The following is a 16,744-nucleotide window of genomic DNA, read 5'->3' on the forward strand; positions in this document are numbered from 1 at the left end:
TCAGCTATCTATGAATTTTTACAAAGCTCAACAAATTGGCAGTTAACATGACAGGAATAAAGTTAGTGTTGAAAAAACATTTAGTACTTCAACACTTCTACAGGATTAAATAAATCTCAATCTCAAAGTTGACATATTGACAATATTATTCTCTTGTACAGCATGGTATGTTCTCAATCAGGCTTGTACAGGCAATGATTTGAATTCAAGGTCAATCTTCCCAAAAACCACTCAAAAGGTACCCACAACTCACCAAACTTTGATGAACAATGTTTTTCACATATTGAGAAATACAGAAAACACAGAAAATTCTTTTGGGGAAACTAAAATAACGAAAAAAAAAAAGTAACCAATATCAAACCTTTAGGAATTTGATTAAATACAACTTAAATTTTATTAATAAACTTCACAAATAACAATTATGACAAAAAAAAACCTCTGATTCTAGAACCAATGCGTAATACGTTAGCATTCATCCAATTTCATCACATCAACTACAGCAGCTTTCACCTTTAGTGATTCAAAAGGAGATAGTAAAGCAATACACTTGTCATCAACTGAACTATCCATTGAAGAATTTAAGTGATGCTGGTGTCAAAGAACAGGTCGAGTTGTCGTTAGCACAAGCGGTAATAATTTTTAAAATATATATACCATGTCATGTTTTAAACAACGGATACATGTACAGGCTGGAAGCAGTTTCACATGTCCATCCTTCAAGGTGTTGCATTTGCACTGTAACTGCGAGTGTGCATGCAGCATTGCACGGAGCCGTGTTAGAACTTGAATCCGTCACTGGGTATGCTGGTGTTGGGATCAAACTGGTAGCCCGCGTCTGACGACTGTGGCGCCACATTTGGGTCGTCTTCAACCTGTTGAAAAATGACCATGTAACACACAGCAGATATGCTCAACATAAGAGCAATTCAATTCTTCATCAATCCTAATAGAGATATATTTGACTTTCTAACCTTTACATTGGACAATTTCATAAAATAATAATAATAATAGCACAAAATCAACTAGGGGTGTGCGAAAACAACTTTTTTCAATTCATATCAAAGTCAAAGATTTAAATCTTTCAGAAGATGAAGTTGAAGGTAAATATCACTTAAATATTTGGCTACATTAAAGAAAAATCCATAGATAAAATATATAAGTCCTCATGTAGGACTCTCTCTGGTCACAACTGTCTGGAAATTACATTCATTTCCTATTGATGGGCCGCAGAAACTTAAAACTTATTGTATACGTAATAAAATTAAAAAAGTTGTGCAGCCATATTTATTAAATTTTAAGGCTGTGCAGGAATATAGTTTTCAATTTGAGAAATATTTTGAATGGGAAATAATAATTTCCAGAGAGAATTGGGATGTGATTAGCAACAAATTTAGTGGAATGAAGTGTTTGCTAATTATGTTAACCAAGTTATTTCCTTGGTAACATTAAGGCTTTCGGATAGTTACGAAGCCATCAACATGTGTCTTCAAGGCGTTTAAAGTTCACACTGTGTGGCCTTCATAACATTCTGCACGCTGTAACACTTATAGTTTTGTCTTAAATTACTTGAACACGATGCAGTATGCTCTTACTTGGAAGCCATGATTCCACTATAATTCCAACTGCAGGTGCTTGCATACGTACAGTTACGAACAGATTAATGGGCAGACGTTGCTTGTGTTTGTGCCAGTTCCCTACCACTGGCTAGACTGAGTTCATCATGACCTGTGGCCAGGCGACAATGGTACGGCCCGGTGGCATACACATGGACATAAACACATTTGGTCCTTTACACTCCATAGTCGCAACTTAACTTGCCATAACTGATGTTTGTACAGCAGCCTATAGCATAGTCAGACCTGTGTGCGCATCTCTTCCTCCCTCGTATGGCTGACTGTATGCCACGGTACATCTGTTGGTTACCGAATTAAAACAGACTTCGTGGAGTCAGCCCGACTTTTTTTTGCCTGTGATGATTTAGTGCTAACTGAAGTTTACAGACGTGCTAAGTGAGGGATTGGTGCATAAATCGATAGTCACAATCAATCTAACACCATGTGATACAGTAGCAGCTTACTTGCCGTATGTATCTATGATGAAACAGAAGATGGAACACAAAAATATATATAAAAAACATATATAATGGTTTAAGATTCCAGATGTATTAGCAGAAATCATGTTTATAATACTGCTGAACTAAAATACAATATACAGTGAAACCCCTTATTTACACTTTTCAGGGGAACAGAGTCAAAAAGTGTAAATACCAGGAAAATGTAAATTGAGGGAAACATATTTTTAAAATGTAACATACCTGGTTTAATGCACTCCTTTTACTTCAGTAGTCAGAGACATCAAAAAAAGACACAGTGAACGAAATATCTTAAAAAAATCCTTCATTAGGCCTATGTAAACCAAAATAAATTTACAACATATAACTTATAAAATTGTGTGAATACAACACTGAAGCAATGTGTGCCATGATAAAATGTTACCATAAAAAAGTTTTGTAGGCTTATGTGCAAAAACTTTCATGCCTAACTTAGGTCTATTTCTTTGTAAAATAATCAGAAATCTTGGTTTGCTTGCATCTTTGAGTGTTCATGCACATGATCTGCTTCTCTAAAGTATAAAAATTATCAAAAACACCATCACAGTTTTCACCAGCAGATACTCCAATGTAGTCTCGCAGAGTTTGAAGAGCAGCAAGAGCATCTTTACTCGTGGGTGTTGTCACTTCTTCATCATCATCATCATCTTCGTCAGTATCCTGTTGAGAAGTACTGACATGGCTTTCTACAATATCTTCTATACATTGCACTTCCGAAGTGATCACCTGACTGTCCACATCCACGTAATCTTGAAATATTTTCTCCTGCAACACCCTCTCATGTCCTTCAAAATCTTCAATGTCACTGTAATCTTCTTCACTGAGAGTGTAAGGCTTTTCTGGGAACACAAATCCAGCTTTTGCAAAGCAGTTTTGAATAGTTGATGTTTTCACTTCTTTCCAGGCTCTTGCACTAAAATGCAATGCAGTCAGCAGATTTATCTTCATCAAAGAAGGGTCTTTTCCAACATCAAGCATTGTTACTGCCCTTGAAACTAGGTATCTGCGGTACAAAAACTTGAATGCCTGAATGATACCCAAGTCAAGGGGCTGTAGCTCACTCGTGCAGTTTGCTGGGAAGAAGACAATATCAGTGTTGCGAAGCTGGATGGTTGCTTTGTGAGCAGAGCACTGATCTATGAAAAGAAGAACTTTCCTATTTTGCAAAGCCATTTTTGAATCAAATGCATGCAACTGGCTCTGAAACAAAGCATTGGTCATCCAGGCTTTGGTGTTTGCTTCGTACTTTGTTGGGAGTGACTTGATGTTTTTAAAACATCGAGGTTTCCTCACTTTGCCAATGACATAAAGGGGGAATTTTTCACTTCCATCTGCATTGGTAAGCAATAACACAGTAATCCGTTGCTTGCTGAGCTTACCTCCGTGACACGTTTCCCCTTTAAAACTAAAGGTTTTGTCTGGTAGAACATTGAAAAACAACCCTGTTTCGTCGGCATTGAAAACATTTTTCGGGTCGAACCCAGCAATTTTTTCCTGTAGAATTTCCTTCCAATGTTCCACAGTCTCCACATCCACACTTTTGCTTTCGCCACAAACCACCTTGTAAACAATATTGTGACGCTGCTTAAACCGATCAATCCATCCATTGGAAGCTGAGAAATCTTGAATTCCCAGCCTAGAGGCAATAACACGTGCTTTTTCTCTCAGTATTGTACCATTTATTGGTAAATTTGCGGCACGTGCACCAGAAAACCACTCAAGAAGAATATCTTCCAGCTGTTTGAATTTCGAGTCCTTCACATATTTACGTTTTTTAGCACTTGGCCCACATTGCGCGGCATTTGCAGTGATGGTTTCTCGGCTTTTGATGATGGTGTTAAGAGTACTCACAGGGATTGAAAGTTCTTTCGCAAGGTCCACACGTGATCCAACATATTCGTCGAATTTGGCAATTATTTTGATTTTATCGGCAACGGTAATAGTTTTTCGTTGTTTCACTTTCTCCATTTTCTCACAGATATTAATAACGACAAAGAGTTAAAGATGTGTCAAATACATTTACCGCTAAAGCCAATGATACTACCAGCGCTCGTAGCGGAAAGCTGTGGAAATAGAAGTACTGTGAATAGTGCAAGGTTACTTGCACTGTTCACGACACGAACGCATTCACATACGCAGCTTTTGATGTATCTTTCTTCTATGGCGGCCATGTTTCGGTGTTTGTAAACACTGAACGAGACGTTAATAACGGGAATGAAGCAATTTTTCCGACGTAACAAGCGTGAAAACGACATATACCGCCTTATGGAAAATAAATTGGGCCAAAAACAAAGGAGGTAAATAACGGGAAAACGTAAATACCGTTAACGTAAATACGGGGTTTCACTGTACCTAGCTACTGTTAACAACGAAAACTTGTGAATAACTAAGAGTTTAAATGTGTAAATATGAGCCAATTTAATCACTAATTTGGGAGTACAGCATTTATATATATATATATAATTTTTTTCCCCCTGAAATTGATTGCATTGGATTTCATGTTATTTTGCGGCTGAAAAAATGTTTCTGGATTAATATGTAGAGGAGCAGGTTCTGGAAAATAAGATTAACAAAAACTAAAATGGAAGGTTGGTTGATTAGGTTAAGTTAGGTTAGGTTAGCTGTATAAAAAAAAGCAATCTTTTATTTCATAAATTAAATTTTTTTAAATACATTTTCCATATAATTATTGTAACTAACTTAACCTAACAAACCTTGGACTTTATTATTATCTGTCTAATTTTTGAGAAGATGTTACATGATGCAAAAAAGTTTTTTTTAGTGGGATTCCAATTCTCACCTTTACTATTCAAATTTGATATTCAAATTCAAATATAATTTGGTATTCGTATTTGCCTAGTGGAGGTTAAGGATGTAAAACATATCATTAAAGTGGATGAGAGTGATTCTGTTGTAGGAGGAAGAAAAATAAATTTTAGTTCTTTTGATGCATGGACATAAAAACGTAGGCGACAGCTTGCGATAGAGGTCTGTCTATTCAGATAGATATAATAAGCAGCAAAAATTATAATGATATTAGTTTATGGCACATACAACACACCATCCAAGACGCTTTACAGTAGTGAATGAAAATCTACATGTAGTATCCCGCCTGAGGCAGGGTCTACATGGATGGAATGAGGCTGAACCAGCTGCCCTACCCGAAGGACAGACCTGTAGTTCTGGCCAGCCTAAAGAAGAGTGAGATGAGTATGCAGCAGTGATAGAATGAATTGGCGGGGGAAACTGGAGTACCTCGAGAAAACCCACAAGCCATGGCAATGTCCACCATGTTTCCTACTTGCGAAATTCTGGGTTAGACCTTGCCGGAAATCGAAACTCAATCCCCTTGATGGAAGGCAAACGTTCGGACTGATCAACCAACGTGCCTCTTTTCACTTATGGTAGTGAAGATTGGAAAACAAATTTGCACCATCACATAAAATATTGATACCACTTGGTCTTTGGCACGGAAGTGGCACAACTTTGCTTATACACATGCAGTCAAAATAGTTTTGGGTGGCATATTATCAGCAAATAATGTGTGTAATTAAATTTTGCTCACTCTCTGATTTGAATCTTAAGACTTGACAGCTTAGGGAGGGCGAGGCGTTTCTTTTGCCCACAATGCCCTAGTACATGGATGAAGAGATGGGTTGGTGCCTGGATCCTGACCAGCAGTTAATTAACAAGGTGGGGTGGGGTTTAACAAACTTCTTTTAATTAGTGAAGCATGAAAATATATCATTTCAGAAAGAAAAGAGTAACAGATACATAATGCCAACACTGGTGACTGGCTCACTAACTGGAAATGTTTGCAGGATTGGATACAAGACTTAAAAAATAGACTCAAGCTGTTTTCCATCCTCTGCGCTACAGCAGCATAAGTACTGCTGGGTGTATAACTCCATACAACATCACATCACATGTGATGACCTACAATATAATGTCTCATATCCTAGAAAATATGGTTTATTTGCTATATCCCAATATAATAAAAGAACATTTATGTAAGCTCAAGTATTTTAGCACATGCAGGTTGCTATAATATACAAAAAAAAAAATAAAATTTAAATTAAGAAAATAGCTTAAAGAAAACATAATTCTTTTAACATGGGTACAATATTAACACACAATGTTAAGAGAGCAGCTGTTGCACACATTTTGGAGATGTTTAATCGCTAAGATGAAGAAAAATCGTATGAACCTCAACATAAAAAAATCTGCTAGGGATTACTTACTATTTCTCTAGCAGTGAAGAAGGCAGAGTTTCTTAAACAAATCACATAAAACAGCAAAAAAGTGGCTTGTGTGGAACTCTTAACAGAAGTGTCTACTACAAGACACAAGTAATTCAAATTCACTATCATCAGACATGTAAATAGCACTTATTAATTAAAAAAAAAAAAAATACACTAAAAAATTTGTCAGAACCAGTGAATAAATTATACAAACATCAAAGATACTTACATCTTCAGAGAAGTACTGTTCAATTATGTCGTATGCCAACTTGTAAATCTCAACGTTTTCGTGGTTCTGTAGACCTTCAATTTTGTCCAAACCTAATAAAAACACAGAACAAAATTTTAAAACCCCTTGCAACAAACCTTAAGGAAAAATACATATTTTTAATCACAATAATCAAGGCTACAATATCATTAAAATAGGTTTATTATTCTACTTAATAACACATAGAGTTTAGTCTTCATTGAAACTACACTGTTTTTTTTTCTTCCCTGTAGTAATAAGAAGTATAGAAGAAAGGTACTAACTTTATGCCTCTCCCTCTATGTTGTAGCCAACATCTACAGTGCATGTCACGCTTACAGCACTGAACGTGAAACAAACAATTAAGATAAATTGCTGAACACCAGTGGTAACCAGCCAGCAGTGATGAATATGCTAATGCTTTGTAGACATTCTCCAGCACTTCTGGGGGCAGAGTGTACAATGATAAACTGTATCTTCTGTGAATGCACAAGGCCAGTGGTTAAAAGGGATTAAGTGACTATTTGGTGGCAAGATACATAATTTCCCTTCAACCAAGCTGTTTTAATGTGAGAGCAGGAAAAAAGGCTTGCTTAGCAAAGTGTGCCCTTGACTTATCATGTGCACTCTCTTGAACTCTCTGCCTTATGATTCGATGATGCTGTTTTTATTGAAATAATTGGGGATAGAAACTAGACATCTGCGAATTAAAATTTTTCAGTTTGAATCAAATTTGAATCGAATTTCAAAAAAATTCACGAGTTTAGAATTTTTTTCGAATTGAATTTGAGAATATTAAAAATAACATAGATCATTAAAAAATTTAACATTCCCCCTTTGAAAAATTTGTCACATAATTCACAGTTTAAATCAAGTAACTAAAATTAAAGTGAGACTATATTGAAGCACAACCAGATTCTCAAAAATTAAAAAAAAAATTATGATATGTCTGTACCACTTACATAAATCACTTCGCAAATCATTTCAAATTGTCATGGAGAAAGGTGAGTTCATTGACATGGTGCGGCAAAAAGAATTATCTGCGGCTGGTAACTATGTTGCCTGCTGTAGAGAAAACTCTCTCACTTGCCACATTATTTAGCATGTTTGACTTTCAAGGATAAAAATATTAATAAAAATATCACAGCATAAGGAAGTGGTACAAAAGAAAAATAACAAATTTACCGTTTTTATCGCTTAAGCATTGCACATTTTATTCTAAAATCAAGTTTATAATTAGGGGTGAGACAGTGGGTTCACTCTTAACTGAGTTTTGAAATCAACAAACACCGTTGTATCACTGCGCCGCGTCAGAAAGTGATAGGCTGAATTCATCTTGCGCGCCAAGCACTAGTTGCAACACACACACTTCAGTACAGTCGGTGCTAATAAAATAACGAAGAAGTAATATAACAGGAAGCACCGTAGCACTTTGTTCAGCGTAGGTGGTTCATTTGCAAAGAAAAAACTATGCACTTTATGCCTAATAGCCGTCTTCACAAAATCATCACAAATTTTGATAACAGGATACTCAAGTTTCCTTTTCTTCCCGGGAGTTGTTAATGTCCCAGTGTCCTGTAATTCTTTCCATGCACGAAGCACACTGCTCTTCGAAACACTCGTAAATTCCTCAGTTAAACTCGCGATATTGTTTACATGACAATCCGGATATTTGTGTGAAAATGTTTCAAAAACATTCAACAAAATAGTTTTCTGTGCACTTTTCAAAGGCTTTCCCGTTCTGTGCTTTACAAAACCAGAGGTGCCAACCATTTACCAATGCAATCAGTAGTAAATATAAAAAAAATCAGTAGTTATAGAATATTTTCAGTAGTGAATTAAATCAGGGGCAGATCCAGCTTTGGGAGGGGTGGAAGTAGATGTTCGACAAAGTTCACACACACAATACCTATAATAAAACAAGAAAGGTATATAACTTACACATGTTGTTTGTATGAAACTTCTTCACAGTTAAGTCTAGGATTTCTGGAGCATATTGAGTGTTGCCTTCTTTGCTTTGATAAGCACATCACATGAGAATTTCTGATCAAAGCAAGCTTTGCCACTTGTTAGCATGTGTGTCTTCTGAATAACCAAAGATTCTAGTAATTCAGAACCCATTGTAGGCCTGAATTCTGTCTTGTTTTTCCTAACCATGCTAAAAATTCTCTCGCAAGAAGCATTACTATGAGGTATCGTAAGAATTGCCAACATTATTTTAGGAAGGACAATGAATTTCTTATGTCCATCAGCATTCTTCAGTTTTGTAATCAAATGCCATGCAACATCCATTCTATTTCTGTTACACAATTTGATTTCCTGAGGAAGATCTTCACACTGATACCTAGCAAATTCCACTTCCAGATCAGAGCTCTCCTGCTCATTCAACAAGAATGAATGCTTCGCACAAAAATACTGAACAGATTCATAGGAAACTGTTTCACGTTTTTGTATGTCAGCTACAGCAGCATGGATTACAGTTTCATTCTGTAGTGGAAACTTGGTCAGAATGTATTTGCAAGCAGATTCAAAATATTTTCGCACACAGGTAAAGAAAATCACCATGTTTTCTTCACTTAAACCCACATCTTTATCACTTATGTACATTCATGTTTTTGCACCAACTATGTCTTTGTTGTCTTTTTGTTGATTCCTATCCCAATATTTGACATCTAAAATACTTTTGCTACTCCGAATACCTTCAGGCTTCAGAAACCTGAAAAAAGCTCAGTGAGTAGTGATAATAGCTCACTATGGAGAATGTGAATTAGCAGTTCTTCACTTTGCAGCACCGTATTAATTCTTGTAAACACTGGGGTAATGTTTTGGAGGAACAAACAGTACAATTTAGTAACAGGCGAAGACAAAGCCTGCTTAATCCTATCAAGTCGTACATTCACACTGTGATGCGTAGGCTTGGTTGCTATTTTTTTTGCTGATTTTGGATTTTGACTGCTTGAGATGTCAATCTTGCGTTTTGATTGAGCTGGAGCTTCATCATTCTTTGACTTAGACAAAGCGTGCTTCTTAGTTGTAGACGTTGCAACATCTCGAGGTATGGAGTCTCTGTCAGGTGCATTTGGCCTCTCAAGAACGTACGAATTGGACTTGATATTGGTAACATTTGAAGTTTTTTGCCTTGCTTTGTCATTCAAAGGAACTAAAGTACTAGTAATTTCAGGTATGCACCCAGCCTCTCCTACTTCATTACCACCAGCTGAAATGCAAGCAGTATGTTTCAAATTACGTTCATCACACTTTTTTTCACCAAAAACAAAACTGAGTAGTGCAGGCCACTGTTCCAAAAACCTATCAATACAATTCTTTAATGATAACCATTTAGTGCTTGTATGCTTTAGAATTTTGTGTGTGGCAGTATCGCACAGAACCTGACATTGCTGCAGCTTCTGATGACGAAGAGAACTTCTATCTAAGTAGTGGTACAAATCAACCAAAAGATCTTCAATACATACTGGCAATTCTTTTGCAGCATTCTGTGCAGCAATGTGTATTAAATGACAAGCGCAACCCTTCATGAACACATTTGGATTTTCTTTCTTTATGAAGGAAGCTGTTCCTTTATGTCTGCCAATCATTGTTGAACAATTATCTGTGCCAAATGACAAGCAGTTATTCCATGTCAAACCCCTCTTCTGTATCTCTTCATTAATCAAAATGAAGATGTTTTCTCCTGTGTTTTGAACTTTGCAAGCACAAACAGCAAGAACTTCTGAAACGATTTTTCCTAGATCGGATCTGTAGGCCGTTACGACGATGGGGTATAATGTAACCTCTTCATTGTCATTACTCCCATCAGTAGCAATACTGAAAGCTGAATGCTTTAAGTTATCAATTATTTCGGCTTGGGACGTCTCTGCAAGTGATTTAACAATTGCAGTAGTCTTTGTTCGCTTGCAAGCATAATTCTGTGCGATATTTGAATCTGGACACATTGATTTTAATAAAGGGCTGAAATGATCTGCAACAGCAAGTGGTGTGTTGTGCTCGATGAGAAATGAAGTAGAAAGAACTTCGGCGTTTGTAGTGGGATCAGCAGTCTCAGTTTTAAAAAAAGACATCAAAGTTTTATTAGCATTTTTTACTTGCAAATTGTCCATGTGCTTTTTACTACTTACGTGACGCTGGCAATCGTTTTTACCTCCATGTTGAATACTAAAATCGCACTTGCACAAATTACAAAACACGTGGTATTCAGATACACTAGACACGGCTAGACTTGTCCACAACTGCGAATATTCTTTGCGATACTTTTGTAAATATTTTGGTTTGGAAGCCATGTTGAGTTCACACGCACGCAACATTTATATTTCCAAAATATTTAAGGTAACTTCAAATGTAAAACTTGATAACTACAGATGACGCTTCCCGCACAAAGAACAACCAACAACTGGACGGATCGATGTATCGATGAATGAGTCGAAAAGCCAATCCACACGCCCGAAGCAATACACAGATCAATTGTATATAATCAATATTTTTCTCGTGCTTATACAAATACAAAAGTATCTTGAACAAGCGAAGCGGGACGTTGTACACCATACGCTTTTAAACAACTTATCTATACACAAAACACATAATTCACAATAATATGCTAACTCGACTAGTTCCACACAATTTTAAAGTGAAAACAAAACTCTCCCTGAGAGTGGGAAAATGATGCGTCATACGATATACACAGTTGTACATGCGTACGTGCACAAGACAATGGCCCTTTTTTTTTATCTGAAGCTGATTATTCCGTAGCTTAAAAACGGAATCCGTACTTCCGTAGCAAGCCACAATAATTAGTATAAACTACGGACAATTCGTAGAACTTGGCACCTCTGCAAAACTCGGTCCGGCGTCAGCCATAACAAACCGTGCGCGCGCGAATCCGAAATACAACTGTTGCGCCGGGCATGAACTGTACACTACACACAGCGTCTGCTAACATAATTGTAAGTAAATACTTGCTGACACATTAAACTGTATTGGATTTTAATAGTGAAACGCTATAATGCTATATAACAATTGTTATAAAAAAAGGCAGTGTAAAAATACTTACAAATGGTATGTAACAGAGGGACTATTTCTTGCGCACAAGTAATGTGCGCGGCGGCCGGCAGCCAATGAAAATGTTTGTTTACAAGAGGCTTTGTTTATTCCAAAACTCAGGTAAGAGTGAACGGAGAATACTATTATGCAAAAAAAAAAAAAAAAAAAGGAAAGTAATCCATAAAAACAAAACCTATTCAAGGAAAGTACGTTTATTTAAAAAGTAGACTTTGTGAAAGCACGCAAAATAATTTAAATTAATGAGTGATGCAATAAAACAATTTTATTCAACGTAAAAGAAAATAAACCCGTAACAAGAACGTGATTTGTAACTATACGCATAATGATCGTGCGGGTTAACTCGGTTCCTGACAGAGCGCGCGCGTGCATGCAGTCTGCGAGCTATCGATATTAATTTATGACTACAAGCGTGCGCTCTATACAGTAATACAGGAATCAACACAACCAAACTGGCGCTGCTTGCGTTTTTATAAGCGGTACGAAGCCACTCCCGAGACGTTAATGAAGTTTATAACTGTTAAAAACGTCTTTAAAACACGATTCACACATCAGATTACTTTGTAATAGTAAGCAGTTTTATCAGAACGAACGGCGTAAACTGCGTAAAGCAATAGGCGTGCTGTAAACAACGGGAATTTATTGCATTACATCAAATGAGGTTAAAACGGGACAGAAATAAAATGGTTCAAATAATGTGAAAACGTAAATAAGGGGTTTCGCTGTATAATTTTTTGTAAGTGGAAGATCTAATCATCCATTTACATTTCTTTTAAAAATGGGGGAGGGGGATGTCTTATATTAGTGTATCCGGGCCAGATTTTGCAAGTCGAATTATTGTAAAATGAATTCGATTTAAATTGACGAATCGAATATCAAAAAATTCGAACTCGAATTCGGAAATTTCGAATATTCGCAGAACCCTAATAGAAACATGTCACAAAAATATGTGGAAAATAGTGTTTCTACCAATTATTTCAATCATAATTTTTCTACACCATCAAAATTCACAGTGGTTGTAGAATATCATTCAATGAAGCATAATTCAGATGCTCAGTGTTCTGTATTACCATATTTACCAGGGTATGGATTGCACATTTATGACGAGTTTTAGTTTTAAAAAAAAATTGGTTGTCTGTAAAGTCGGTTTACGGACGATAGTTTAACGTGACGTCATAAAAAAACAAATGATTGCATAATTTTATGAATAAAATTGAATCATTTTTATTTTAATAATAAAAGAATAAATACTTGAAATTATACTAGTAATCAGATTTTTAAAATTAAAGAATAATTAACCTTTATTGCCGAAATTCTTGTTGTAATAAGCAATGAAAACCACATTTTTTCACTTCACTTTATAAACTGTCGACAAACAGTTCACGTGTAGATGACTTGTAATTAATTTTAAAAACTGGCGTTTAGCTATAAAGTTTAAATATAATTATGAACAAGTTTTCATATAAAAAAAACTATAATCAAATATCTAACATAACCTATTATTAGTCCACTCGCCAACAGATGCTACTTTTTTTTAATAATAAAAGAATAAATACTTGAAATTATACTAGTAATCAGATTTTTAAAATGAAAGAATAATTAATCTTTATTGCCGAAATTGTTGTTGTAATAAGCAATGAAAACCACATTAACTTTTCACTTCACTTTATAAACAGTCGACGAAACAGTTCACGTCTAGATGACTTGTAATTAATTTTAAAAACTGGTGTTTAGATATAAAGTTTAAATATAATTATGAACAAGTTTTCATATAAATAAACTTTAATCAAATATCTATCATAAATTATATAAATCACAATAATTCTTTAGTCAACAACTGAAATAAGACACTATTCACGCGATTGTAGGAATAACAGTGTAAATTTTTTAATGTTTGTAACGGAAGAGATGGTAGCATAACAATTCATTCAAGACCAGAACCAGCACAGAGAGGAGGGCAGGCATTGTGCAGGTGGGCAAGTGGCTCTCTGGCTGCACAGCGGCTGGCTGACGCGGAGGCCAGCGCGCAATCCATGTTCAAACGTTGCGGCTGAAGTTTCTTTTGTTGCATTAATAGTATTTCGTATTTTAGGGCATTTGATTTATTAAGATCAAATATGGACCATCAATACAAGAAAAAAACACATGCACACATGGAACGACACTCCCCTCACTTTACTTTGTTAAATTTTTTTTAATCCAAAAATTTTGAAGTTTGTGATTTTCCAGCAGAAATACTGCTGTGACTAATGAATAGGGGCCTGTTCTTTTCGCGATCGCGAATAAACGACGATAAACGCGAAATCACAGTAAAATACAGTTTTTATGCAAAATCGCCATAACACAGCGTTTTTACACGAAATTTAGTATTAAAACGCTAAATCACAGTGTTTTAACGCGAAATTTAAATACTGGGTAAAAGACTTGTCTCGTCACTGGTAAACAAACACCACAACATGACCGCCACTGAAAATTAGTCATAAATGCACTAAAGCAAAAAAAAGCTTACACACGCTCACGTTATAATGTTAAAACCAAAAATATACTGTAAAAATACGCAAAACTATGGCTTTATTTTACTTTCTGGCATAACGTTTGGATAGATAAGACAGACAGGCGACATTAAAGCCAACGCACACCGCTCGGGGCATTGACGTCAGCTTGGGACGACGACACCGGATAAATACAAAAGCAAGCAGATGATTGGGCAAACGGTGGCGAACGGTGTTTGGAACAGCCTTACTTGAGTGGCCATACCACGTCAGCCGGGGGCGCTGGCATATAGTTGGAACAGCGTCGTAATATCAAGCAGAAAGCATTTTAAATCGCGCCAAAAAGCGGAAAAATGAAAACAAACATTCATTTTTGAATAGTGTGACGATGATGATTAGTTGGTCAACAGTGTGTTACAGATTTTGTTAAAGGGATTAATAGTTTTCCAGATTAGTTTATGGAAACAAACTAATAATCAGTGTATAAATCTAAAGCTTGTCATATAAATATATGTAACCTATTTGTTTAGGGTAATCAGTAATGAGTAGGTTCATGTAAAATTATTTAACTGAAATAATTTCGGATATATTTACAGTAACACACACACTTTTTTTGTCTCAAGTTTTTTGCACAGCTTTTGTGTTTTTAAGTGAATTTTATCACCGCTATTGCTAATTTTTAATGACGAAATGTGAAAATTTTATTTATCACTTTCAGGGAGCCCTACTAATGAACATTTGCACATATTCAATGTTTTTTTTTTTTTAAATTTAATGTCCGATACCATAACTTATATTATAGTATTTATTAAAGGTAAATATCACTGTTGAATGGGCATAAAAAATATTCTTTTTATCAGGAATGGACTATACAACAATTTGTGGTGTTTCGCCTTACGTCACAGGTGGTGAGAGGGGGTGAAGGATGTAGACAGTTTCTCACGCGGAAGGTTACAAGATGGTTTGTCTCTAGGAGGGATGAGTTTTAGCCTTGAAGAATGTCAACCAGGAGAGAGAGAGAGGTAAAGCCACAGGTGATGATGACACAGCTGCCGCATTTCTAAACGGAAAGTCAAATTTTTCTGTTCTTATTGGGACATAATCGAAAGTTTTGAAATTCACACAAAATGTATAATTTTTCGATGGTTCTGAGAATGTATAGCGTAGATGGCTGCAGGGTTACCTCCGCACTCCTCTATCATGTTGGCGAGCGCCTCCACCTGCGGCCCGGCTAGCTTCAGCATGTTGTTGATGCCGTCCAGCACCACCTGGATGACCTGCGAGTCCTTGCACCCCAGCAGGTTGCAGAAGGGGGGGATCACGCCCTCCTGAATGAGCCGCGCCACCTGCTCGCGGTTACCGCTGATCGTCAGGTTGCTGATGGCCCACGCCGCTTCCTTCTGTGTCTGGAACTCCCCCTGCGACACACAAACAGCACAACTGAGAAACACTAAAGTTACGGTATTACACAATTGTCAAACAAGAGGTCTCAATTTGTACAAACAATTTTTACCTATTTTATGCAAGCATTAGGTGAGACTAAAATCTTTGGTACAATTTAAAGGAACAAAAATTCCATATGCATTTTTTTACAAAGTGTTTAAACAGTTTGCACTTTACATGTAATACATTCTTTCGTTACTGAGTTGACACACAATTTATAGGGGAGAGATAGTCAATCACCAAATCAAACTATACCCATATAGAGATGGGCCAGTCAAACCATTGAATCCCACCGAATCTTCAGTATTCTAAAGATAAAATATTTAGTGGTGCACCGATGCGGATACCGATGAATCGTAATCGGCGATTATGGGTACTTACCAATTAATCGTAATCGGCGATTATCTTAACGATTACTTTGCCGATTATTTACGTCCCGGCGTAATTAAGTTGGTTTTTACCGTGTAATATTTTGTTACACATTTTAGGACGAAATACGGTAATATTTGTATATATTACAAAATTCATCTAACTGAGTCATATCATAATTACAGATATTTCGTTACGTTTAATAAATCTCATTGCCTCAAACAATAAAAAATGCATTTTTCCTACACGTTTATTTATGTTTCGTCTTTTGTTTAGTGGCCTTGTACGTATAGCCAGAGAAGTAAAATAGATGGCACGCAATCAAAATACCACAAACAGTTGCAGTGGATTCTATGACAATCGATCTTTTCGAGTCGTAGAAGCGGTTCAAAATCGTGGTCCCGATACCTTCTAGTTTTTATCACTGTTTTACAAACTCGTTATGGGCGTCTTTGGTAACATTATGCGTTTGTTATTTGTATGTGACGTGAAAAGTGAAAAAGTACTTATAATTTTATATATTCAGTTAACATAAATAAAATCACATGTGCTAGAGTTGGTTTTTAGTCATTTTTATATAATTATAGTGAGATGGCGAGTAGGGAGAAAAAAAGTGAAGTGTGGAAACATTTTTCTATAAACTCAAGTGAACAAAATAAAGCAGCATGTTTACATTGTTAAACGGTAATTTCTTGATGCAACCTTATGTGATAGTCGATAATAATGCTAGTTTTCCGCAACAAAAACTTACCTATTGTAAATTACAATT

General features: G+C 36.1%; 1 protein-coding gene across 1 annotated transcript in view; it reads right to left on the reverse strand.

The window, feature by feature from the left end:
• Positions 1-370: 370 nt before the first annotated feature.
• Positions 371-16,744, reverse strand: part of LOC134537672 (importin subunit alpha-3) — a 117,068-nt gene continuing 100,694 nt past the window's right edge. Inside the window, exons 9-11 of the mRNA XM_063378373.1 lie at positions 15,347-15,581; positions 6,581-6,672; positions 371-872 (exon numbers count right to left, since the gene is read on the reverse strand). Coding sequence (XP_063234443.1) covers positions 777-872; positions 6,581-6,672; positions 15,347-15,581 — 423 coding nt within the window. The 3' untranslated portion in view covers positions 371-776. The remainder of the gene's footprint in view (positions 873-6,580; positions 6,673-15,346; positions 15,582-16,744) is intronic.

This window comes from Bacillus rossius, chromosome 1, assembly GCF_032445375.1.
Source record: "Bacillus rossius redtenbacheri isolate Brsri chromosome 1, Brsri_v3, whole genome shotgun sequence".
NCBI classification, from domain to species: Eukaryota; Metazoa; Arthropoda; class Insecta; order Phasmatodea; family Bacillidae; genus Bacillus; species Bacillus rossius.